The 27,900-nt window shown below is 37.7% G+C and overlaps 1 protein-coding gene and 1 pseudogene across 1 annotated transcript; one reads left to right on the top strand and one right to left on the bottom strand.

Moving 5' to 3' along the window:
- Positions 1-542: 542 nt before the first annotated feature.
- On the bottom strand, positions 543-1,076 carry LOC122054999 (annotated as a pseudogene).
- Positions 1,077-15,611: 14,535 nt separating this feature from the next.
- Positions 15,612-16,979, top strand: LOC121968427 (phenolic glucoside malonyltransferase 2-like). The gene has a single exon (XM_042518807.1). It carries the CDS (start codon positions 15,615-15,617, stop codon positions 16,959-16,961), a length of 1,347 nt encoding a protein of 448 aa, XP_042374741.1. The 5' UTR covers positions 15,612-15,614; the 3' UTR covers positions 16,962-16,979.
- The last annotated feature ends 10,921 nt before the right edge of the window (positions 16,980-27,900 follow it).

Raw genomic sequence — 27,900 nt, 5'->3', positions numbered from 1 at the left:
CTGCCAATTGTAAGATACGCAACACCAATGAAACCATTCTTCCCACCTATCCATGAGGTAGTAGAAAGTACCAACCTCTTCTCCCCTTCAAAATTGTAAGTGTTGTAGTTGTTCTCTATTGTCATTGAGATTTGTTCATTGGTTGTGAGGTCTCTCTCAATTCTCCAATAGAGTTGTCTAATTTGTGGCAAGGCAGCTGTCCTCATCCAAACAATGAGATATTCTTATTCGCTCAACTGCAAATTTTATTACAATGACTGCTACCAACTTGAATACAACAAATGATACAGAAATGAAAGACAGAAAAACACTTACAGGTATGCTTTCATTGAACTTGGCACCTTGCCAATTCAGAGTCATTAAGGTCAACTTTCTTCTCCGGCAGAACACAAGAACTGGGCGGCTACAATTGGACCTGACAGTGCTGCTGCAGGCTCAAACTCCTCTGGAACAGATTGACAATAGTATTGTAGTCAGTCGACGTTACTCTAGAGGATAGAGCATGTCGAATTAGATATCCACAATTGTCGTGGAGTTGGATTTCATGGGTGTAAGAAATCTGACAGGGAAGGGGAGGGGAAGGGCATTGACCTCCATGTCTGATGAGTGCTATTGTAGTTGATTGTCGTCCTCGAAGCACTTCTTGAGCTTATGCCCCATGACGGCGTGGATAATCTCGATCTCCTTGGCAGTGGACTAACATCCTTGGGCATCCCCATCTCAGGCCACCACTTCTCCTCCATGGTTGGCCACCACGGCGGCTATTGGCCCTTGTCGAGTGGGAACTGGCGCTGCGGCGGGTCGCAGTAGGGCATCAGGGTGGAGAGGAGCGAGCCCAGCGTGGTGTCCCGCAACTGCTGCAGCGCGGCGGGGACAGAGAAGTTGGTGGTGATCACGGTGCCAATGAAGTCAAGGCACATCTCCGACTGGTACTTGCTGATGGCGGCGGGGATGCTCCGGTCGAAGCGCACCATCTCCTTCCACCAGGAACAGAGGCCGTTGGAGGCGCCGCTCATGGGCTTGCTGCGGTAGGGGACGATGCCATAGACGAAGCCTTGGGCGAGCTTGTGCTTCATAAGCCATCATTTCTCCTCTAAGATCCGCTCCTGGATTTACGCCAGCCGCTTTCGACACAACTGCTCCTGCGCGTAGTCGACCAAGGCTGCGCGGGAGTCTACGACCTTCTCAAAGCGTTGGCTTTTGTATAAATATTTATTTTATAAATAAAGAATAACATTGGTCAAATGTCTACATTTATATACTAAGTGTAGTTGTTCAATTAACTTATATTGTAGATAATATAGTGTGTGATGTCACACACAAAAGATCATGTTATCAATTCCTTATAAATTATAAACAATAGCTCACGACTAAAATGGAAAGGAACAAACCATTAGAATAGTCGTAGTGTAATTTGGTATTAGTTTATCTTAACTATAAAATTACACTATTACACTCTGAGTGTATTGAGCAGGACCATTTAAAGTAAGTTATTTTTATATTGACTGAATAAAAGAACAAGACCTTTGTTATTGTGGAAGTGTGTGCTCTTAATTCTGATATAATAACAAACACATATATCTAGTATTTATTTCTTTGACTTATCAATGGGTGCGATTTAGTTCGATAAATCAATAGGCCCGATAAGTTGGGAAATGATATTATTTATAGTGTGTGTTGTTGATTATAGAAGGAAACTGTGTCCTAGTAATCTAGGTTGATGATGCCCCCAAGGGGAGCTCATAAGGATTGTCATGTAAACCCTGCAGGTGGATTTAGTCTGATATGATGATAAGGTTGAGTGGTACTACTCTTGAAACTAGATATTAATTAAGTGAGTTGTCAGTAACTCATTTAATTAGTGGGCATTCTATATCTTAAACACAGGAAGACTAACACACTCATAATGAGAAGGAGCCCAAAACGTAATTTGGGATTGGTGCGGTAGTTCAATAATAATTCTTTAGTAGTATAAATTATTATTGATGAAATTAAGTTGGGTGTTCGAGGCGAACACGGGAAGTTTAATTTCATCGGGAGACCAAAACCAATTCCTCCTCTCGGTCCCTATCATAGCCTCTTATTTATAAAGTGTTATACCCACCTATACCCACCTTCTTACCCAACCATTAGGTGGCCGACCAAGCAAGCTTGGAGTCCAAGCTTGGGCCGGCCAAGCCATAGGTTGAGCCAAGTATAGGTGGCCGACCCTAGCTTGGAGCCCAAGCATGGTGTGGCCGGCCATGTATAGAATAAAAAAAGATTTTATTTAAAATCTTTCCATATGTGGATATCATGGTTTTAAAAGAAAGTTTAAAATTTAAATCTTTCCTTTTATAGCTTTTTACAAAAGATTAAGTGAAAGGTTTGATATCTTTCCTTATTTGTAGTTAAAAGGAAGATTTTAATTTTTTATAAAACTTTTCTTTTTTTGTAACCATTTTGATGATATAAAAGAGATTTTTAAAATTAAATCTTTCCTATTATAGTTTCTATAAAAGATTAAGAAAAGATTTGATATCTTTCCTTATTTGTAGATTGAGAGAAAGATTTTAATTTTAAAGATAACTTTCCTTTTTGAAAATCATCCACATGTTTTAATAGAGAGATTTTAATTTATAAAATTTCCTTTTATAACCAACCATGAAAGGAAAAATTATTAGAGAAATTTTTATTTTAAAAATTTCCGAAAACAGATAAGGAAGTTTTAATTTTGTGTTTAAAACTTGCCTTATTTGGAGTATGATGGTGTGGTCGGCCATAGCATGGGTTAAAAGGAATTTTTAATTAAATTTTCCTTATTAACCAATTACAAGGAATATAAGGAGATTTTAATTATAATTAAATTTCCTTATTTGCCAAGACCAAGGAATATAAAAGAGAGGGTAGAGGTGTCTCACCTCATAACATATCTTCTATAGTTTCTCCTCTCTTCCTTGGTGTGTGGCCGACCTTATTCTTCTCCTCTTCTCTTCTTCTTTAGTGGCCGGTGCATCCCCTTCTTGGAGTTCTTGTGGTGGCCGGTTCTTGCTAAGAGAAGAAGGAGAGAAAGGAGGCTTTGCTCTTACATCCCTTGGAGCTTGGTTGGTGGTCGAGAATTGCTCTCTCTTGGAGAAAGGTGCTTGGCCGAAACATGGAAGAAGGAAGAAGGAGGCTTGGTGGATTCTCATCTAGGTAGATCGTTGCTCACACAACGTCCGAGATAAGAAGAGGAATACGATAGAAGATCAAGAGGTTGTTGCTTACAAGGAAAGGTATAACTCGTAATTATTTTCCGCATCATACTAGTTTTCTTTGTATAGTTTTTGAAATACCAAACACAAGAGGCATATAATTCTAGTTTTCGAATTTGTGATTCGAGTTTGTGTTTTTTTTTTTTTTCGAATTTGTGATTCGATTGTTCCTTTTGGTTAAACCTATGATTATATAAGGAAATTAAATATTAGATTTCATTGAAAGGCTTTGTCTAGGAAGTGGTGGATGCTCCCATACCCAAGAAGGCCTAGTACCTCGCCATGTTTAACCTTGAAGCTGATTTCTGAAATTAATATTTAATTGAATTTGTAACATGGGTGGATTTAGATCAATAATGTTAAACATTGTTTGCGATCCAAGTCTAAACCGCTAAGAACATGTAACAACCTAATTTTCCCTATCTCAAGTTCTAAAAGTCCATAAAAATATTTGAAAATACTTTTAAAATATTCTAGAGATTTTTAGGAATTTTTAGAGTATTTTTACGTAATTTTTGGAGGTCGTTTAGTAGGGTTACAAAAAGAAAGAAGTTTTGACAAAAAACGTTGAAGGTGAGACTCGAACCCAAGACCTCGACCCGAGCCGAACCTCAGCCGGACCCAGCCAACCAACCGGTCTGCAATTGTTTTGTGATTAAGAAGGGAAGCGAATATATTTAAGTAGTAGTTGATGACAGAAGTTATTGGTTATTAAAAGGAGAACTTAGGTTTTAGCCGAAACCTAATTTTCCTTCTCCTCTTTCTCTTCACGCGCGACGGCGTTCCTGTGCTCGGGCGGAAACAACGCCGAGCCTAGGGCATCGACTTCGACGGCCGGCCAAGCACCTTTTTCGTGAGATCTTCACACGGTGGTGGTCACCTCGTCGAGGAGAGCACACGGGTGTCAAGGGCTCGCCGAAACAGCCACACCTCCGAAGCCCTAGAGGTCGTCTCCGTCGGTTGTAAGAGCAAGAACAAGGGGTGAGTTGCTTCTCACCTGCAGTAGGAGTCATTCCGCGACTTGATTTTGGTTTTGAATTGGGTTTATGCTCGGTGGATTTTTGATTCTCCTCAAGGTTTCTTTGCGAGCTCTCTGAACGTTCTCTGTTTGCATAAATGCCTAGTCGAGATGTTAGATGAACGTATAAGTTGTGTTTTAGATTCTACCGCCTTATAGTTAACATTCATCTAATCTATGAAGAGGTTGCTCTCCTGTTGAATTGTTGTAGGAAATTTGTTATTTAGTCATTCATGAATTAGGATTGGTTGTTAGATGAAATTGGGTTATGTTATATGTATTTCTGTTGCTGTTCACGAAGTAGCAGATAAATGCCATAGCCATACCATGCAAAACATCATGTAAAGAGCCTTTAGTTGCAAACTCATAGGCAACGGACGCATATTTCCTTCTACACAGTATCCTAGAATCTCAACAAAATTTTCATGCTTCAATCTGGATATCATTTGAGCCATCTTCAGAAGCATCAAGCTTCTTCACAGAAACATGCTTTTCATTGTCCAGAATTGCAAAGTACACCCTTCCATATGACCCTATCCCAGCAGGTTTTAGCTTGAGTTGGGGAGCTTGCTGTGCAGGTTCGGTGGGGTTATTAATCCTTAACATGCTGCTAGACTTAGTGTTATTAATCCTTATCATGTTGCTAGACTTTGTGTTATTAATTCTTTGACACAGATTTAAATTCCTTCTTAGTGTAGTGTTAGTTTCTTGGTTCTCTTGAATAACATGAACAACCTTAGGTTCGATTTCTATTAGCTGAACACAGTAGCTTCCATTTACTACTGGATATGCATAGGCAGATTTTCTAGCTTTCACTTGTTGTTAGTTGGGCACGAACAGCCCTTAAACCAAGTACATAGTGTGAGCTTTCTTGATATATATTAAACGTGATCAAGTCTATTTAATACCATTGCAAACTTAGTTTCTTTGTTATTCTATAAACATGAGCAGCTCATTATGAATTCTAGATTTATGGTTAAGTAGGTAGGTAGATTTTAGATAAGCTTAATATACAGATTTTAGTTAAGTTTAGTATGCAGATTTTGTTAAGCTAGTATGCAGATTTCTGTTAAGCTATTAGCAGATTTTTATAAGTATAGCATGCAGATTTTTATAAGTATAGTATGCAGATTTTTAATAAGCAGATTTTCATAAGCATTGCTTGCAGATTTTGATAAGTATTGCATGCAGAACTTCAATTTTATGACAGATTTTTATTAAGCTTAATATGCAGAATTTTATTAGCATAGTAGGCAGTTTTTTTTTGTTTAAGCATTTCAAAGATAGAATTTGCTTAAACATTTCAGTTTCTCTTTAAAGAAGTATTCTGTTAGAAGTATTAACAAGTATAAGAAAGATAAAGAAAAGAAAGAAAAAGGCCAATGCCTTAAGTAGATCCCAAAGTCAAGACTTTAGGGATTTTTGGCACACAAGGTGCTTATTAAAATGCCAAGGCATTTAAAGAAGAAGTAATTAAGATAATAAGTATTTTACTTTTAAAGGGCATGTATCGGACACAAGGTCCAAGGGATGGGCTCCAAGATGCCCCTAGGCACAAGGCCTAGAAGTATCTTAGTAGTTTCGGGATTAGCTACCTCGATTCTTATTAAGAATGCGCGCAAAGTGGTACAATGCCGGGCCCAAGAGAAGTTGATTATTATTTTAAAGTATAAGTTTTGAAACAAATGAAACAAGCTTCAAATATGTTTAGAATTAGAAAGTTTAGTTTCTTGTTATTTGAAGCATGCAGTAGTAGTTTTATTTGTTTCTTGCTATTAGATTATTCAGCATGTTTAGCTTTATTTGCTCTCAGCATGCAGTTATAGTTTTATTGGTTTATGAGCATGATTAGCTATACATGTTAGTATTTCAGTTAGTATGATTCCTTCATTGGATTATGAGCATGATCAGCTATACATGTTTAGTATTTCAGTTAGTATGATTCCTTTATTTGATTTTGAGCATGAATAGCTATACATGTTTAGTATTTCGGTTAGTATGATTCCTTTATTGGATTATGAGCATGATTAGCTATACATGTTAGTATTTCAGTTAGTATGATTCCTTCATTGGATTATGAGCATGATTAGCTATACATGTTTAGTATTTTAGATAGTATGATTCCTTTGCTATTTATGAGCATGAGTAGCTTTACATGTTAGCATTCAGTTTTAGCATGTTTTTATTTATATACATGCATATCGAGTTTTTGTGAGTAGATAGCGCTCACTAAGCTTTATGCTTATAGACTGCACTTCCTCCTACTGCAGATAAAGGAAAGGAAAAGATTTAGCAAGGAAGGCGACAAGGTGGTGGTGATGAAGGTGTGTGATGGTTGGACTATGGGGAGATCAAGAGTTTGCTAAGTAATTGTTAAGACTTTTCTGTTTAGAGTTCTTTAGTTTTCTTTAAATGCTATTATGAGTCAAGATTGTAATTAAGTTTATTCCGCATTTGTAGTTGGGTTCTATTGATGGAGTGATATTGTTGTTTGCTATTATTAGGGTAGTTTCCTTCCTTTATTTGCGATATTATACTGCGTGGTTGTGAAGATATATGTTCCAGCCGCCTGTGGCTGAGTATAGTTTGTTTGTATTGATGATTTAGTCATCGGTACAGGGGAGACTCTGTCGAAATTTTTCGGTAGAGATTCCTCATGGTTTTTAATTATACCGGTTAAGTAGAGTTAGTAGTTAAGTAACGGTCACTCTTAGAGAATAGTAGTAGTAGTAAGAAGGTGTCACTCTTAGAGAATAGTAGTAGTAGTAAGAAGGGTGGTCGTTCTGTAACGACCACCCTTCTTACTACTACTACTACTCTCTAAGAGTGACCGTTACTTAACTACTAACTCTACTTAACCGGTATAATTAAAAACCACGAGGAATCTCTACCGAAAATTTTCGACAGAGTCTCCCCTGTACCGATGACTAAATCATCAATACAAACAAACTATACTTAGCCACAGGCGGCTGGAACATATATCTTCACAACCACGCAGTATAATATCACAAATAAAAGAAGGAAACTACCCTAATAATAGCAAACAACAATATCACTCCATCAATAGAACCCAACTACAAATGCGGAATAAACTTAATTACAATTTTGACTCATAATAGCATTTAAAGAAAACTAAAGAACTCTAAACAGAAAAGTCTTAACAATTCCTTAGCAAACTCTTGATCTCCCCATAGTCCAGCCATCACACACCTTCATCACCACCACCTTGTCGCCTTCCTTACTAAATCTTTTCCTTTCCTTTATCTGCAGTAGGAGGAAGTGCAGTCTATAAGCATAAAGCTTAGTGAGTGCTATCTACTCACAAAAACTCGATATGCATGTATATAAATAAAAACATGCTAAAACTGAATGCTAACATATAAAACTACTCATGCTCATAAATAGCAAAGGAATCATACCAACTGAAATACTAAACATGTGTAGCTAATCATGCTCATAAGAATAAAACTATAACTGCATGCTGAAAGCAAATAAAGCTAAACATGCTGAATAATCTAATAGCAAGAAACAAATATAACTACTACTGCATGCTTCAAATAACAAGAAACTAAACTTTCTAACTCTAAACATATTTGAAGCTTGTTGCATTTGTTTCAAAACTTATACTTTAATACTTCAAAATAATAATAAACTTCTTTTGGGCCCGGCATTATACCACTTTGCGCGCATTCTTAATAAGAATCGAGGTAGCTAATCCCGAAACTACTAAGATACTTCTAGGCCTTGTGCCTAGGGGCATCTTGGAGCCCATCCCTTGGACCTTGTGTCCGGTACATGCCCTTTAAAAGTAAAATACTTTTTTTTTATCTTTAAATACTTCTTATAATAAAATGCCTTGGCATTTATTTAAGCACTTAGTGTGCTGCTGATCCCAATTCTTAAACTTAGGGATCCTATTAAGACCTTGGTCTCTCTTTCTTATAGCTTACTTATAAAAATCTGCACTTAATGCTTAACAGAAAACTAAAATTGAGGTTCATGGCAGCATAACAAAGAAATCTAAATCAGGAAATCTCTATCTGAAATGCTAACTATAAGGGCTGTTCAAACTTAAATCTAACAGCAATAAAGAAAACTAACTACATGCTCAAAATTTAATCAAGCTATCTTATGTTCATTGCTTATTAAAACCAATCCAAAACTGATAAAACTTGTAAAGGAAAACATGAGCATTCTGAGCACAGTATCACCATCTCATCAACCTCTTTTAACTCTGATTAAGGCTTTAATATTGTTATTTACTAAAAAGAATGCTGCTGCTATCAAAAGTTGATGCATGAACATTAGAGCATATAAGGAACCAAAACATAATTCAATGCAAAATAATTCCTTAAACTACTCTTTTAATTCCAAGCTATCCTAATGTTGTTCAGGAAGGAAATCCGGAAGCAAGACAACAAGAAACACTTACTACTCTTACCTTTCTATTCATCCTAATGTTGTACAAAACTGAAGCAAGGAAACCAAGCCATTAAAAATCCAACAGAACTCCCAAATTAAAGTTATCCACACCCATTGCATGGCACAAACCCAAATCCGAATTACACAACAATAAGATGATCCCATAATCAACCTAGCAAACTTCGGATTTAATGATCATAGCAGCAACCACTACAAGCAACCCGAAACCACAGCTCTTCCCCCGTTCCAGATCAGTTGCCCTATATCAAAAAGAACAAACATGCCTAATTCATACCATTAGTTCCCCTCTTTGAAGTACACGGCAGCAAGATCCAAACAACAACCTTTACCACACAATTCAAAAACAAGGAGAAACAAAATCCGGAAGCAAAGAAAACAAATTGAAGCTCGGAACTACTCCTACTGCAGGTGAGAAGCAACTCACCGTGATTTGCTTGGACTTACAACCAATCGGGACGAACTCTAGGGCTGCTAGGGTCCGGAGAAGTTGTTTCCTCAACGATCTCTTGGTATCTACTTGTTCTTCTCAACGAGGGGATCACGAAGGTGTGGAGATCTCGTCGGAAAAAGTCCTCGCCGGCTGCTGGAGACGAGCCCTAGAAGGTGCTGCGTTTTCGTCCGAGCAGGAGTCGGCGCCGTCGCGTGAGAAGAGGAGAAATTTCGAGAGAAAATTTTTTAGGTTTTCCTCTCTTAACTTAACCTCTTTTTATAACCTAGGGTTATTTTATCAAATACTATACCTTAAATATTTGTCCATTCTTTCCTTAATTAACAATAGCCGCTGGCACAGTTGGTCAATTGGCTTTTAACCGAAGCAAGGGTCTCGACTTCAATCCCTCAGTCGTGCACTTTTTCCCAATTTATTCCCTAATCATTAACTATGCTATAATTTTAATTCTCACCATATAAGGTTAACAAAACCGTGTAGCTCAGCTGGTTGGGCCGGTTTTGCTTGGGTCCGAGGAGCTGGGTTCGAAATCTAGCTTCTACAACTTTTTTTTGTTTTTTATAACTTTCTCCTCTCGGTAAAAATACTAAACGGACTCCAAAAATTACGTAAAAATACTCTAAAAATTCCTAAAAATCTCTAGAATATTTTAAAAGTATTTCCAAATATTTTTATGGACTTTTAGAACTTGAAATAGGGAAAATTGGGTCGTTACAATTCCCCATACCTTATAAAAAGTTCGTCCTCGAACTTAGAATAGCTCTGGATACTTCTGTCTCATACTGTCCTGCCTCTCCCAAGTGATTTCCTCGTGCTTCTGGTACTTCTTTATTTCTCAATCTCTTGACTGCTCTGTCCACTATTTGTGTAGGTCTACTCTCGTAGCTAAGATCCTCTTGGATCTGCACTGTCTGAGGCTGAATCACTTGACTGGGGTCGTGAAGACACTTCTTTAACATGGAGACATGAAATACATTATGTATTGCTGACATGTCTTGTGGTAAGTCTAGCTTGTAAGCTACTTTCCCAATCCTTTCTGTGATCAGATAAGGTCCTACATAACGAGGACTTAATTTTCCCTTCTTGCCAAATCTCATCACTCCCTTCATAGGAGCGACCTTGAGAAAGACTGAATCCCCTACTTGGAATTCAAGTGGCCTACGGCGTGTGTCAGCATAACTCTTCTGTCTACTCTGGGCAGTCTCAATCCTCTATCTGATCTTCTGGATAGCCTGAGTGGTTTCTTCTATCAGCTCTGTCTGAATGCCCAGCTCTACTTTCATTTCCTTTCTTTCACCTGCTTCTTGCCAGCATATAGGTGATCTGCACTTTTTGCCATACAACGCCTCATATGGTGCCATCCTGATGGTGGCTTGGTAGCTGTTGTTGTAGGCAAACTCAGCTAAGCACAGATACTTGCACCAACTGCCTTTAAAATCTAGTGCACAAGCCCTGAGCATATCTTCTAGGATCTGATTTACTCGCTCTGTCTGTCCATCAGTCTGAGGATGGAAGGCTGTGCTGAACTTGAGTTTGGTGCCTAGTGCATTCTGAATGCACTCCCAAAAGTGTGAAGTGAAGCGCCCATCTCTATAAGAAATAATAGATTTGGGAACTCCGTGAAGTCTGATCACCTCTTTAACATACAGCTGTGCCAACTGCTCTATAGAGTGAGACACCTTGATGGCTAGAAAATGGGCAGACTTGGTCAATCTATCTACTATTACCCATATTGCATCATATCCATTCGTAGTTCTTGGGAGACCTGTTATGAAGTCCATGGATATGTCTTCCCACTTCCACTCTGGTATTGAAAGAGGTTGTAGCATCCCTCCTGGTCTCTGGTGTTCTGCTTTGACTCTCTGGCATGTCAGGCAAGTACTGACATATTTAGCTACATCTCTTTTGAGTCCAGACCACCAGAACCTCTGTTTCAGATCTTGATACATCTTGGTGGAACCAGGATGCATAGAGTACGGTGTACTGTGAGCTTCGTCTAAAATTTTCTTTCTCAGCTCTTCATCATTGGGAACACAAAGGCGACTCCCCTGATAAAGAATTCCACTATCTGATACTCGAAATTCGGAATTTTCTTCTTCTCGTATCCCTTGCTTGATCTTTTGGATATCTGGATCTTCACTTTGCTTCTTCTGTATATCCACAAGCAGGGTTGACTCTAGAGTCAATGCAGAGAGTTGCCCATAAATAATTTCAAGTCCGAAATCTGACAACTCCTTCTGTAGTGGCAGGGCTAATTATGACAAAGACATCAGGGATGCACTGGATTTTCTGCTTAATGCATCTGCCACTTTGTTAGCTTTACCTGGGTGGTAGAGGATTTCACAGTCATAATCTTTGACCAACTCTAGCCACCTACGCTGTCTCATGTTTAAGTCCTTCTGAGTGAAGAAGTACTTAAGACTTTGATGGTCTGTGAAGATCCTGCACTGAACTCCATACAAGTAGTGTCGCCAGAGTTTCAGTGCAAAGACCACAGTTGCCAGCTCTAGATCATGAGTGGGATAGTTCTTCTCGTAGTCTTTGAGTTGTCTGGAAGCATAAGCTATAATTTTTCCTTCCTGCATGAGTACAGCTCCTAAGCCCATCTTGGAAGCATCACTGTAGATGTCAAAACTCTTGTCACTCTCTGGAACAGTCAATATGGGAGCATTGGTCAGTCTCTTCTTGAGTTCTTGAAAACTCTGCTCACATTTATCTGACCATTCAAACTTCTTGTTCTTCCTGGTGAGGGCTGTAAGTGGAGAGGCTATTCTGGAAAAGTCTTCCACGAATTTCCTGTAGTACCCAGCTAAACCAAGGAAGCTTCTGATCTCCCTGGCATTCTTGGGTCTCTTCCAGTTGCTGACCGCTTCTACTTTGGCTGGATCCACTTGAATGCCTTCTTTAGAAATGATGTGCCCTAGAAACGCCACTTGCTCCAACCAGAACTCGCACTTTGAGAATTTAGCATATAGTTGCTTTTGCTGAAGGGTCTGCAGAACTATTCTCAAGTGCGTGTCATGCTCCTCCGAAGTTCTGGAATAGACTAGAATGTCGTCGATGAACACAATGACAAATTTGTCAAGGTATTCTCTGAACACTCTGTTCATCAGATCCATGAAAACTGCAGGTGCATTAGTCACACCAAAAGACATGACTACGAACTCGTAGTGTCCGTATCTGGTCCTGAAAGTCGTTCTGGGTATGTCTCTTTCTTTCACTTTTAGTTGATGGTACCCAGAACGCAGGTCTATCTTTGAGAATACTGTCGCCCCTCTCAACTGATCAAATAAGTCGTCGATCTTGGGAAGGGGGTACTTGTTCTTGATGGTCACTTGATTCAGAGCTCTGTAATCTATACACATCCGCATAGTTCCATCTTTCTTCTTGACAAACAACACAGGAGCTCCCCAAGGTGAATGACTAGGGTGAATGAAGCCTTTGTCAAGTAACTCCTGTAGTTGTTCTTGTAACTCTTTCAGCTCTGCTGGAGACATGCGATACGGAGCTTTTGAAATTGGACTGGTACCAGGAACCAATTCAATCTCAAACTCCACTTCTCTGTTGGGAGGTAGTCCAAGTAGCTCTTCTGGAAATACTTCTGGATACTCGCAGACTACCCGAACATCTTCTTACTAGTGATTCGAGTTTGTGTTTTTTTTTTTTTTTTCGAATTTGTGATTCGATTGTTCCTTTTGGTTAAACCTATGATTATATAAGGAAATTAAATATTAGATTTCATTGAAAGGCTTTGTGTGTTTTTTTTTTATTTTTCGAATTTGTGATTCGATTGTTCCTTTTGGTTAAACCTATGATTATATAAGGAAATTAAATATTAGATTTCATTGAAAGGCTTTGTCTAGGAAGTGGTGGATGCTCCCATACCCAAGAAGGCCTAGTGCCTCGCCATGTTTAACCTTGAAGCTGATTTCTGAAATTAATATTTAATTGAATTTGTAACATGGGTGGATTTAGATCAATAATGTTAAACATTGTTTGCGATCCAAGTCTAAACCGCTAAGAACATATAAGTTAAATTTGGAATCAATAATGTTAAGTTCCGTTTGCGATTCCTAATTTAATTTCTAAAGAACACAATAGGTTGTTAGTAAAGGTTCAGGACTTGTACAAAATTTTTGTACAGGGGAACCGGTATGATATTTCGCATAGCAACCAACAAATGCCATAGACGAAGCCTTGGGCGAGCTTGTGCTTCATCAGCCGTCGTATCTCCTCTAAGATCCACTCCTGGATTTACGCCAACCGCTTCCGCCGCAACTGCTCCTGTGCGTAGTCGACCAAGGCGGCGCGGGAGTCTACGACCTTCACAAAGCGTTGGCGATCCTTGAGCTATTTTAGGAGGGCAACGAGTGAAACCTAGGGTTTTTCTACTCTTACTTGATCTAGCGGTTCATATCATCCCAGATTAGATGAGAACTTGACAATAGACAACGCTTTTTAAAAATCGTTGTTGTAGACACTATAAAAATGTTAAAAGATAATGTTTTTCAAAAAGCGTTGTCTTTGACCCTAAAAAATCATTAATAAACAATGATTTTTAAAAAAACGTTGTCTATTAGTAAGAAAATGCAGAGATAGACAACGTTTTTTACTAAAAATGTTGTAAAAAAAAAGACAACGCTTTTTAAAAAAGCGTTGTCTTTTAAGTGTTGTAAAATCCTAATTTTCTTGTAGTGTTAGATTTTGTTTGTTTGTATGTGTTTGTGATATTATGAATTATAAAAAATGCATGTATGAATTGTTAAGATGTATGAAATGTATTTTTATAAGTGGATTGTATGAAATGTGATTGTATAAATGTAAATATATGAAATTTCATAGTCTATGATAGTTTTTTTTTATATATGAAAATTGTAAACAAGGTAAATACTTAATTTAAATAGTTCTTAGAATTTTTTTATATTACCAATGAACTCGATATTTTGTCGATACATATCGAAACTTTTTTAATGACGGAAACACTATTTCCGTCAATAAACTTTTGATTTTTATTGACGCAGACACTGTTTCTATTGGTAATAGTAAATGAAATTATCGACGAAAATACTATTTCCGTTGGTAATTATTGACAGAGACTTTGTTTTTGTCGGTAATTATTGATGACAAATTTATTTATGTCGGTAATTTTATTTGTTATTACGGATGGAAATAATATTCCGTTGATGTATTTTACTATGAAAAATAAATTTTATAGTAAATACTATCGATGGAAATATTGATTTTATCAGTGATTATCAACTAATCTTAAATTCAATCGATAATATCATTTCTGATGAATTAACTCCGATTAGATATTTCCTGTCTAAATCATTTTACTGAACGATGGACTTTCGATGAAAAATCTTATGGATGATGTTGTTTTTTATTTGTTGTTTCATTATCCGTCTTTATCTAATTTTTCTACATCAACCACCCAAAATAATCCACAACTCCCCAGATTCGTTTTTTTATTAAAATATTAATTTTACCTTCTAATAAATTTTATTTAAATAAAATAAAAATATCTCCAAATATGGTTGGTTATATGATCAGAACAGATTAAATTTCCATATTCGAATTAAAACTTCATTTATTAATTATTTATATTGTAATTAAAAAATTGCAATTTAATTTGTTGGAAGTGATAAAAATTGAGTCATTATCCAACACTCCAGTCAAATGTGCCAAAAAAACAAAAAGATTATTCTTTTTTTTATTTAAAAAATACAAAAAAAATATGGAAAAAAAAGGAAAATAGAATTTCTATCATTTTTATCCTTCTATTTTAGAATTTTTATCAAAGAGCACATTCAATTTTTTATATTTCTCAACAAGCACGTCATACTTTTATTTTTTATAATTTAATTAAGAAGTTTCATTATAAAAAAAAAGTCATCCTGCCTTTAAAAAACTGATTTTTTAAAAGAAATTATACGTTATTATTCCTAAATTTATCCATATTTTTTAAAATATTAAAGTTTGTTAAAAAATTTAAAAAAAATAGAAGCGAACGTTAATAACAAATTATTAAATTTAAAACGTTAATAAAAGTTATTTTTTTTATTTTTAATATCTAATTATAAAATAAAAAATATTTTATTTATTTATTTATTTGATTAGATTGGATTTAATTTGGTTAGATTTAAATAAAAAATTAGTTTTTGATTTTAATTTTACATTGAAAGACAAAGAAGGTATTTTAAGAATTAAGTACGCCTTTCATGAAAATTTTATGAGGAATCTGGAATTTGCCTCGGAATATGGTGCGGTGGTAAATCGCCTAGGTTCTGTCCCACGCAATGGATGTGTATTAGTGCAGCTGGGACCCTCTCCTTGTCCCCTTGCACTTAATTTAAAGCCATCTTTTGAGAAATTCAAAAACGCCCAAATCATGCTGATTTCACACACACATTTTAATACTCTTCGAATATCTTCGCTTATCATAATCTTTCACTACTGTTCTATTCTCGAGATGACGTCACCACCATCGGAGCTCAGAGTCCTCGAGGCCGCTCGAGTTGGTCCTCCCCCGGGATCGGTGCCGGAATCTTCCCTTCCCTTCACCTTCTTCGACATCGCGTGGCTCTACGGCCGCCCGGTGCAACGTGTCTTCTTCTACCGTTTCCCCCACTCCGCCTCCCACTTCATGGAGTCCGTCTTCCCCACCCTCAAGTCCGCCCTTTCACTCACTCTCCGCGATTTCTACCCCCTCGCAGGAAAGGTCCGCCTCGCACCTGGCAGTCAGAGTCAGTACGAGCTCCACTACGCCGAGGGAGACTGCGTCCCCTTTGTGGTTGCCGAGCACGACGGCGACTTCGACGACCTTTCTGGATGCCACCCGCGACAGTACACCGGGGTACGACCATTGGCTCCCCAGATTCCGGAGCCCACAGACGACGACCAGCGTCCGGTGATGGCCCTGCAGGTAACTCTGTTCCCGAACAGAGGCTTGGCCTTGGCCGTCGCCGTGCACCACTTGTCCTGCGACGGCTCGAGTTCCACGCGGTTCTTGTCGTCGTGGGCTCGCAGAGCTTCCGGACTCGAAAAGGCGTCGCCGGCCCCGCCCTCCTTCGACCGGAGCTCAATTCCAGATCCGAATGATGCCTACTCCAAGTTACTCGGCCTTGCGGCCGACGCACGAAACGACGAGTCCATGATGGTCCAATTCGCTCATCCGGACGCGGTCATCGGCACGATGACCCTCACTGCCGACGACCTCAGGAAGCTGAAGGCGACGATCTCCTCCAAAGCGAAGAACGCTTCTTTCCGTTGCTCCGACATCGTGGCGACGTACGCTTACGCGTGGGTTTCCTGCGTCAAGGCGCGAGCGCCGAGCGCCGAGAGCACCGTGCACTTAGTGTTCGCCGGAAACTGCAGGGGACGGCTACAGCCGGCGCTTCCGGCGGAGTACTTCGGCAACTGCATCGTCACCATTTTCTGCGAGGCGAAGGCCGGCGACCTTGCGGGAGAAGATGGAGTGGTGGTGGCAGCTCGAATCGTCGGCGAAGGCATCGAGCAGTTCAAGGCAGAGCCACTAAGGGACGCCGGCAAGTGGTTGGAGAAGTACCGCGCGATCGCGATGCAGAGGCCGCTGGCCGTTGCTGGGTCTCCGGAGTTCAAAGTCTACGACGTGGACTTCGGGTGGGGAAGGCCGGTGAAGGTGGACATGCCGTCGATCGCGTGGATTGGCACCATATCTGTGGCGGAGAGCAGAGACGAGAGCGGCGGAGTGGAGATTGGACTGGTGGCGACGAAGACCGAGATGGATCAGTTTGTGGCTCACTTCTCTCATGGTCTAAAACTGCTACACAAATTTTAATTAAAATAAATTTATGATCAAGCAAAATATATATATATATATATATATATATATATATATATATATATATATATATATATATATATATATATATATATATATAAAAGTGTTATATATTATAAATGTTGTCGAATTATATTTTAAGATGTGTTGGATTAAATAAAGAAAAAAGTTGATGTAATAAAAATATTTATGATTTATGAATTTATTTAATTTTTTATCAAATCTAAACGAACTTAATAAATATAAATTATAAATTTAAATATTTATTAAAAATTAAATTATATATTTAGAGAAAATTATAATATTTTTATTAAAATCTATAATTTTATTCTAATAAATAATTTTAATATATTTATTTATATTTTTCATAAATAGAACTTATAAATTATTATTTAGACTCGCGAGTCTAGTTAAAAGAATTTTTATCGAATTGATATTCTAATAATAACATAAACGATTTGATTGACTTACCCCCTCTAAATAAAATTACTGAGGGAACTACTCTGTGATGGTATAAAAGTTTTAAAAAATAATAAATTTTCTCTCTTAGTGTTTCCTCGGACAGTGAGAGCGCCGCCTACGTTCTGTAGGTTCTTCGCCTGATCGACCTTTGGTTTGATATGGTTGTTCCAGGGATGAATGTGGAAGAGATTGCTAAACAAATGGCAAAGATCTAGATTAACAACAAGGATGATTAGAAAATTACCATACAACCCGAAGAATTGATAGGAGTCAACGAGTGGCTCGTTGTCTCGTATCCAAAGTGCTCTCTCACTAAAAGCTGTTAACAGGGAAGCATTCCGTATGCAAATTCTCCGGATCATGCAACCCAAGAAGGAGGTGGAGATTGATGTAGTGGGAGAGAACACATTTGTTATGGATTTCTCCTCTTCAATGGACAGGAAGCGAGTACTTTGTGAGAGCCCTTGGAATTTCTTTAATGATCTAATCGTGATCAAGGAGCCTCTAGGATTGGTAGAACCAAGGTTAGTGAAGTTCGATGAGCGTTCCTTTTGGGTGCATTGCCATAACGTGCCTTTGGCCTTTTAAAGCAAAGGCATACTCGAGAAAATTGGGTTCGCAAGTTGGGGGAGGATACCATTGTTTTGCTGACATATGAACGCCTCCCTGACTTTTGCTATCAGACTGGTATAATTGACCACTCCTTTTGAGTGGCTGGATGAGGGCACAATCTTATGGGACTCGGGCAAGGGCAAAGACTCAGCAAAAATCTAACCCTACCCCAGATAGCATGGCTCTGGTGGTTAGGGGTGTGGATTTGAGTGCTGGACAAAAAGAAGGAACAAACACTGATGGTCAAGAACGATCTTTCGAGATCGATGTACACAAGAGGGATAGAGCAAAGAAAACAGCAGATGGTATAGAACATGAAACAGATGTGAGTCATCGTATGCTTGTAGATGGTGGAGTGGACACGCCAGAGCCCAAGCAGCTAAAAAGGAGTTGGGGTCGCTAGAAAAACTAGCTGCAATGGGCCAAAAACATGATGCTTCTTATGGCCGTAAACAAATCGTGTCAGCTCGCGAACTTTCCTCAAAAAATATTTAATTCCAATTCGAAATTTTCAAATTCGAATTGAATATGTTCGAACTATTTTTCAAGTCGAACTCGAGTCTAAAATATATATAGATAATACACTCATCTTACTAAATTCTAAACCCTAATGTTGAGTACTGCTTTGTGTCATCGTCTACTCTTCTTAGACTTTGGATTTTACAGTTCTAGCCTTGTCTCCAAACGCCACTCCTGAGTCATAGCCATCACCTTCCACTAGTCGGTGCAGATTTTTGTAGATTGAAGCTTCAATCAAACAATATAAATGTAAGTACTATGATTTTACTCCCTTTTTTCTTTTAGAATTCAAGAGTTTCTTGTTTTCATTTCTATTACTGAAAAAAATGCTCTCGTCTGTGTCCCAGGAAAACTGTTATTATGCATCATTGGCATGATCTTTCCATAGGTAATTAACTTTACTATCTGTGCAAGATTTACTATTCTTAAGTTGTAGACAAAAGTCAAATTTATTCTAAAAGCACCTGTGCTGAGTTTTTTTACTTTGTATATTTATTAGCCTCCCACTAATTCAATCCATATTTTTAGATATGGATGATCCGCAACTCCGCATGTTCTTAGATTCCCTTGCTTTTATTGCTTTTTTTTTTTCTCTGTTGGTTACTGTTTCATTTTCTCTACTTTTCATGGTTTATTTTAAACTCCCGCCATTACAGACTTGTACCTCAGGATCAATATCACAGCAATAATCATCCACAGAACTTGATTAGTATGACAACTTCTCTTGCAATGGAAAATTCAACAAGTCCAGCGTTACGTTCTGATGAGGTTGTCCAATAAATAAGTGATGACGGTGGTAATATAAACTGTTGGTCCTTTGTAGCGGTAAAAAGAGTTACATTATCTTGTACAATAAAAAAACATCTTTCTCGATTTTATAACTTGATTAAAATACTTATACAAAAAACTAATTAAAAAGAGAAAGAAGAGACAGATCTTTTACTTGATTTGCAATGAGGGGATTACTAGTCTAAGACGTTGAAAGCTTATTATCAAATCTCCTTCTGATGGAGAAGCCTCTTACAGCAGTTAAAGCGCTTGATTACAAAACTAAACAGAAAGAAAATCGTTTTTAAGTGTAATACCCTGGTTCTAAAATTCTAGTTAAGTATGGTTTAAAAGATTAGATGGTACTATTCATATCACCAAGGTGCACCTTCTTTTTCGGAAGCCCAAACTTAAGAACTCTAAAGTTAAGCGTGCTTGGCTTGGAGAAATCTGAGGATGGGTGATCTCCTGGGAAGTTTTCCAGGGTGCGTGCGAGTGAGGACAAAGCACGCTGAAAGGATTTCCGGTGGTCTGTGGAGCTAGTCGTCAACCCGATGGGCAATTCTGGTGGCGTTCCCGATTCGGTCCGGGTGGGGCCTATTGAAAATTGGACTAACAAACAAGTAAATAAATTACTTGTCTTACACTAACAATAACAACACTACAACACCTTTTTTTTTTTGGATCACTCACAATTCTAAGACAAAGAAGAAAAAACAAAAAACTTTGACTCACAAATTGATACTTGATTGATGAATGAAACTAAATATAAGGTAGAGTATTTATAGTACTCTTCATACAATCTGGACCGTTCAATTAAATTAAATTCTAGCCATTGAAATTCTAATTCTTATCCATGAAATGAGAAAAACACTCTTGACCACACATTTAATTTTATCTTTTACCAAGTCGTCATCTTTATCTATTAGAAAAATAAATAATTAAATAGCAAATCTTATCTATAACTCTTATCTTTTATTGGATAAGTTTTATCCTTTATTTGGGTTGGAGTTGATATTTAACACTCCCCCTCAACACCAACCCTTTATACTATGCCGAGTTGATCACGAAACCTTTTGAATTTGCTGGCGCTCAAGCCTTTTGTGAACAAATCTGCAACTTGATCATCTGTACTGATTTGTCTCATCTCAATTTCTTCTTGGAGAACTTTTTCTCTGATAAAATGATAGTGCACTTCAACATGTTTAGTTCTTGCATGAAAGATCGGATTTTCCGCCAAACGAATTGCCGATTGATTGTCACAATATATTGGAACTGCATAATCAACTGGTTGATGTAGGTTATTTAATAGTTGAATCAACCATGTGCTTTCTTGAGCTGCCATTGCTACTGCTCGATACTCAGCTTCAGTGCTTGATAATGATACAGTTTGTTGTCTCTTGCTGCACCAAGAAATTGCTCCAGAACCAAGCTTAAATAAGTAACCAGTTGTTGACCTTCTGGTGTCATGATCTCCTGCATAGTCAGCATCACAGTAACCAACTAACTTACAGTCTCCAATTCTTTTATACACAAGACCATAATCAATTGTGCTCTTCACATATCTTAGTATTCGTCGAACTGCTTCCAAATGGGGCTTCATTGGATTTTGCATGTACCGACTTATTACACTAACTGCATAAGAAATATCAGGTCGAGTTAAGGTTAAGTAGATGAGACTGCCTACCAATTTTTGATACATAGTTGTATCTTCTAAGCTTTTTCCTTCATGTGCACACATTCTGAAATTTGATTCCATAGGTGTTGAGATTGGTTTGCAGTCGAGCATTCCGAACCTTTTCAACAAGTCTTTGGAGTACTTTTGTTGACAAAGGAATATTCCTTTTTGTGTGCGGTCAATCTCTAAACCAAGAAAATGCTTGAGTTGTCCAAGTTCTTTCATTTGAAATCGAACTGATAAATTCTCTTTTGTCTGAAGAATTTCTGATCCATCATCACCGGTGATGACTAAGTCATCAACATATACAAGCACGATAGCTAGTTTTCCTTCATTTGATTTGACAAATAGGCTAGAATCTGCAGATGTTACTAAATAACCACTCTGAGTTAGAAATTCAACAATCTTACCATACCATGCCCTAGGTGCTTGTTTCAATCCATAGAGCGCTTTCCGCAGTTTACACACATATTCAGGATGATGTTGGTTCTGAAAACCTATTGGTTGGATCATATGAATTTCTCGATCCAATTCTCCATGAAGAAAAGCATTTTTCACATCCATTTGCCACAGATTCCAATCTTTGTTGGTTGCAAGTGCAAGTAGAACTCGTACAGTTGTAAGTTTCGCCACCGGACTAAACGTTTCATCATAGTCTAGTCCGTACTGTTGAGAGAAGCCACGAGCTACCAATCGTGCCTTATACCTTTCAATTGACCCATCTGGACGACGCTTTATTTTGTAAACCCATTTGCACGAAATGAGTTTCACATCTCTTGGTTTTGGTATGAGATCCCAAGTCTGATTTTGTTGCAGTGCATCAATCTCTTGTTTCATGGTTGTCATCCACTCAGAACTTTGTGATGTTTTTTCAAACGTCTCAGGCTCTACTGCTTCTTCAACTATGGCTGCATTTGCATATTTTGGATTTGGCCTTCGTGTTCTTGTTGACCTTCGGAGTTGAGATTGTGGAGTTAATTCTTCCACTTCATTAGGCCTTTCTTCTTCATTTGGATGTTGATATATGTCGGTTTGCCAAGGACTCTGAGCCACTCTTTGCTCTGCATCATTATCATTTGGACCTCCTGATTCATCTGAACCTGATTGAAGTTGAACTATATGCTCCCTCATCTTTTGTTGTACTTTATCTTCAAGGTCTTTAGATTCTGGCAAGACCTCCTTCTCTGTGGTCCACCAAGAAGATGCTTCATCGAACACTACATTTCGTGAAGTGTAACATCTTTCGCTTGTTGGATCGCAGCATTTCCACCCCTTTCTCTAGCTATCGTATCCCACAAAGATGCATCTAATAGCTTTCTTGTCAAACTTGCTTCGTAAGTGATCAGGAACAAATACATAACATACACATCCAAATACTCGAAAGTAGCTAACTGTAGGTTTTTTGTTCCATAACTTCTCAAAGGGTGAAATAAATTCTAACCTTGGTTGAGGAAGTTTATTGATGATAAAAGCTGCAGTCCTCATTACTTCATCCCAAAAACGTCCAGGTACATTCTTCTCATGCAGCATACTTCGACAAATTTCTGCAAGATGTCGGTTCTTTCTTTCTGCTACACGATTCTGCTGTGGTGTGTTGGCACAAGTGTATTGATGATATACTCGACTTTCTCTCAAGTATTGAGAGAACTCTCTTGAGCTATATTCTCCTCCATTGTCTGTGCGCAAGCAACATATCTTTTTTCCCAATTCTCCTTCGACCGACTGCTTGAACTCTTTAAACATTGAGAAGGTATCAGATTTTTCTTTCATAAATAAAATCCACACATACCTTGAGAAATCATCAATGAATGTCACCATATACCGCATACCACCAATTGACGACTGCTTAACAGGCCCGAATACATCAGAGTGAACTAACTCCAATGGTTCCTTTGCTTTGAAGTTTGACTCCTGATATGGTAATTGGTGTGCTTTACCATACTGACATCCTGCACATATTGTGTCTGTTCGTATGTCTAGTTGAGGAAGTCCCTTGAGCATCGACTTCTGCATCATCATGTTTAATTTGGAATAGCTAACACGACCTAGCCGCATGTGCCATATAACTGCTGTCTCACTTTTTCTTGTCTTGTCTATATATGCAGACTCTGCTGGAATCACGTAGAGCGACTCTAATCGTTGACCCTCCATTGTTGGTGTTTCTGAAATTTTGAGGTTTTGATATACCTTTACATTTTCAGGACCAAATAGAACATAATGACCTGAAGATGTTAATTGGGTCACAGACAGTAAATTCTTCTTCATTCCTGGGACATGATAGACATCTTGAAGAGGAACTTGGTTAGAATTATATCGAGGCGTAATTATCGTCTTACCAACATGTGCTATTGGTAACCTTGAGTTGTCGGCTGTAACCACCATACGAGCTCCTTTGTATTGAGATAAGTTTTGCAATTTTTCTTTATCACCCGTCATATGATTTGAGCAGCCTGAATCCACGATCCAATCATTTTTGTAGTCAATCTGTTCTGGCGTTGTTGTGAGAGCCAAGTCTTCTTCCTCCGTAGCCATTAAAGCTTCAGTATCCCAATCATCTTCGCTATTCTCTTTAGAATTGGAAGTAGCAGTGTTGCTTTGAACGAACCTTTTCTTGGACCAACAATCTTTTGCCATGTGGCCCACCTTCCCACAATTGTAGCACTCGCCAGAAATTTTTTTACGATCACCATAATTCTTCGAGGCTCCCCCTGGACGAGAGCCTCCATTCCCATGATAGATTTTTCCTTTGTCGCCATCCTTTTTGGATCCACCAGTGTGCCGTTTGAAGTTGCCTTTATTTTTGTTGGTGTAGAGCGCTTCTTCTTCATCTTTTAGTGAGAGTCCTCCCATTTGCTTAGCCATAGCTTCTTGACCTGCAAGTAAATTTTCAAATTCAAGAAGCGATGACTGTGTTGGCCATCCTTGTATAGCAGCAATAAATCCTCGATATTCTGGCCTCAAACCATGAATAATTATTCTTTTTATCCTTGCTTCCCCAATAGGAGCTGATGGATCTAGCTCTGAAATTTCGCGACATATCAACTTCACCTTGTGGAAGTATTGGGCAATCGTCTTATCACATTGCGCTATTGACAATAACTCGTTCTCCAGAAGTTGCAATCTTGTATCATTCTTCTTTGAAAAAAGTGTAGCAAAGATATCCCACACTTCCTTTGGTGTTTTGGCATCTCGGATGTGCTCCAACATTTCTTATTCAATTGTGATCTTTAAGGCAAACATTGCTTTACCTGCCTTAATCTTCCATTTTTGGAAAATGTCATTGGCGTCTTCTGCCGGCTGCGTAGCTTCACTACCACCAACAACCTCCCAAAGATCTTGACCTTGTAGGTAAGACTCCATGCATGTTGCCCACGTGTTGTAGTTTTTGTTGTTGAGCTTCTTGATACCTCCTACTACTTGAAGGTGGGGCATCACGTCGAAAAACTTTGATTATACCAAACAAGTTTGATTAAAAAACTTGTAAAGCATAAAACTCCTCACAATCTAAGATAGCTCCACCAAGAATAATCCCTGATTAACCTGGCTCTGATACCAATTGTTGAAAATTGGACTAACAAACAAGTAAATAAATTACTTGTCTTACACTAACAATAACAACACTACAACACCTTTTTTTTTTTGGATCACTCACAATTCTAAGACAAAGAAGAAAAAACAAAAAACTTTGACTCACAAATTGATACTTGATTGATGAATGAAACTAAATACAAGGTAGAGTATTTATAGTACTCTTCATACAATCTGAACCGTTCAATTAAATTAAATCCTAGCCATTGAAATTCTAATTCTTATCCATGAAATGAGAAAAACACTCTTGACCACACATTTAATTTTATCTTTTACCAAGTCGTCATCTTTATCTATTAGAAAAATAAATAATTAAATATCAAATCTTATCTATAACTCTTATCTTTTATTGGATAAGTTTTATCCTTTATTTGGGTTGGAGTTGATATTTAACAGGGCCCGCCCGGGCCGGGGCGTTACAGATGGTATCAGAGCTACCTTACGACCGTGAGTGCACCTGTGGCAGGAGCACCCAGGGCACCACCTAGCGAGGGAGATTCTGGGATTTGTCTGTAGTGTGATTCGTGGTTACACAACGAGGGCGTTGTGTCTTTAAGTGGGGGTGATTGTAATACCCCGGTTCTAAGATTCTAGTTAAGTATGGCTTTAAAGGTTATATGGTACTATCCATATCACCAAGGTGCACCTTCTTTTTCGGATGACCAAACTTAAGAATTCCAAAGTTAAGCATACTTAGCTTGGAGAAATCTGAGGATGGGTGACCTCCTGGGAAGTTTTCCACGGTGCATGCGAGTGAGGACAAAGCACGCTGAAAGGACCTCCGGTGGTCTGTAGAGCTAGTCGTCAACCCGATGGGCAATTCTGGTGGCGTTCCCGGTTCGGTTCGGGTGGAGCTCGCCCGGGCCAGGGCGTTACATTAAGTGTTGTGTTTAGCTACTAAAATCAGGGTTATATTTATAACCCTGATCCGGGCCCCTGGAAGGGTTTAGGACGTCTGTACGTTGATAAAACTTTCTCTACATTGCAACGGATTGCATCACAACGGATCTAGATAAAATCTCTGATTCGAGCGCCTAGAATAACTCCAGGCGCCAGGACCGCCTTCACACAAAGGCGCCTCGCCAAGACGCCTAGGCTAGACCAAGTCGGTCTAGGAGCCCAGAATAGCTCTAGACGCCTGGAATGACTCCGGGCGCTCGGACTCTAGTCAACTCCACGTTGACTTTTCATCCGGGTCTTCCGCTCCGGCTCCATTCGCTTGGGTGATTTCAACCATCTGGAATAGGACTCACTCGAACCTATTTTCCGGTCTTCTCGAGCAACATTCCGCTCTCGCTTCTCGTCCCTCGGAAATGCCACGCACTTTCTTCTCGTCCGCTAGCATACTCTTCCGCAGTGCCTTGTCCCTCGGATGCACCGAGCCCGTCAACTCTCTCATGTGTCGTCCTTCTCGTTAGCTGTGTCTTTTACTCGACTTCCTGTGCTCATAAGTTCTTGCACACTTTGACATAAGGCATCAAAAAGACAATAGGACCTAACTCTGACTTGGTTGATCACATCAAAACTACCACGGGGTACTTACAATCTTCACTTTTTTAATGTGAGCAATCCAAGTTAAGTTAGGATAAATTTAAGCAATTAACAGTAAGATAATTAGTATAAAAGCATAAAATTTTGTAATTAAAAAAATATGCAAAAAAAAATAAAGATGTACCCCTAAACTTAATCTCTAATTCTCCCCCTTTAATCACATTAAAAATAGGATAATACTTGAAATAAATTTAAAATAGAGTGTAAGGAATAAAAATACAGTGACTATCATCCATAAAAATCATGAAGTTATCTAGATTTTTATAAGTTATAAATTATTTTTGAAAAAAATAAATTAAAAAATATTTTTAATTATGGAAAAATTATGAAAATTGTTATAGCTATTAAACAGATATAGTCAAAGCAGAGATAAAATTTTCACTAAGAAATGAAATTGATCTAAGCAGTAATAAATTCTTTTCCATATAAAGATATAGTTTAAAAAAAATTTAAAAATAGTTTTTAAGCTCTAAAAATTTTGAAAAAAAATTATAAGTATGTATTATAGCAAGTAGCTTTGAAAAAAAAAAAATTTTAAAAATTACTTTTCAATAATTTTTAATATTAAAAGGTAGTATTTGGATAAATAATTCATATAAAATGCAATAATGGTAAAAAAATTTTAAAAATATTTTTTTAATAGGGAACATGATAAATTTTCACAAAATAATGTAGTTTACAAAAATTACTCTGAATTATTTTTAAATTGAAAAATATAGTTTTTATTACAAAATTTTTAAAAAATAATTAAAAGGTCAGAAAAATTTATAAGTTTTCCTACAAATAAGAGATGAAATTCTTTTTCTAGGAAAAATTTAAGAAGAAATTAATTTCCAACAAAAATTATACAAAACAATTTAGATAATTCTAAGTAAACAAAAAAAATTAATCAATTTAAAAATACGAGATGCATAAAAATTTAATTTAAACATAATTTTGAAATTCAATATAGGTTCCTACCAACTCGATTAATCAAAAATTTTCTATGAACATATTTTCTTGATAATTTTTTAATTTGACCCTTAAGGTATCTAAATTGTCAATTTAATCCTTGATACTTTTTGAAATTTGAAATAGCAATATTCGAACATGTAGAATTCTTTAGATTCTCTATTTCTACTTTTAATTTTTTATTTTTTATTTTTAGTTTGTCGAAATCTTCTAATCGACAAGATATTGCTAAAGTTCCTTTTAACTCATTATTTTAATAATTTTTAATTATCATGTTCTAATTGACAATATTTTTTTGATAAAATTTTAATAAATTTAAATAACTAGTCAGGAGGTACGATCTTACTTACCTTGTTATTCTCTGATACTCCCCCTGTAGAGCTGTTTTCTTCTGACGCTGCTCCTCCTTCATCGATGCTTTCAATGCTTATCTCCAATGAACTTGCTCTGTCGTCTTCTTGGTGACTTGCCATCAATGCAAGTCTTGTTTTCTTTGTGACTTGCCATCAATGTAAGTCTGGCATAGGCTATGACTTCCAAATTTAATGACGATGTTTCGCCCCATGTCGCTTTTAGATTCTTGTGTTTCTTCTGGGTCATTCTTTTGTCTTTTTTTCTTATCCTTATCCTTGTCTTCAGTTTTGGGCAGTTATCTAATTTTGAGCAGTTATCTTTAATGTGTCCTTCTTCATTGCAATGATAGCACCTTACTTTTCTTTTTCTTCTTTTGGTCTGCACTTGATTAAACTTATTAGTTTAAAAAAAAACTTTTGAACTTCCTTACCATGAATGTTGTTTCGTCATCAT

The sequence above is a fragment of the Zingiber officinale genome, chromosome 3B (genome assembly GCF_018446385.1).
Source record: "Zingiber officinale cultivar Zhangliang chromosome 3B, Zo_v1.1, whole genome shotgun sequence".
NCBI classification, from domain to species: domain Eukaryota; kingdom Viridiplantae; phylum Streptophyta; class Magnoliopsida; order Zingiberales; family Zingiberaceae; genus Zingiber; species Zingiber officinale.
Note: the sequence above shows the minus strand (reverse complement) of the source record. Positions and strands in the feature narration are given on the sequence as shown.

What these genes read in the sequence shown, in the direction of transcription:
- LOC121968427 (XM_042518807.1), top strand. Translation starts at nt 15,615, where the DNA reads ATGACGTCACCACCATCGGAGCTCAGAGTCCTCGAGGCCGCTCGAGTT.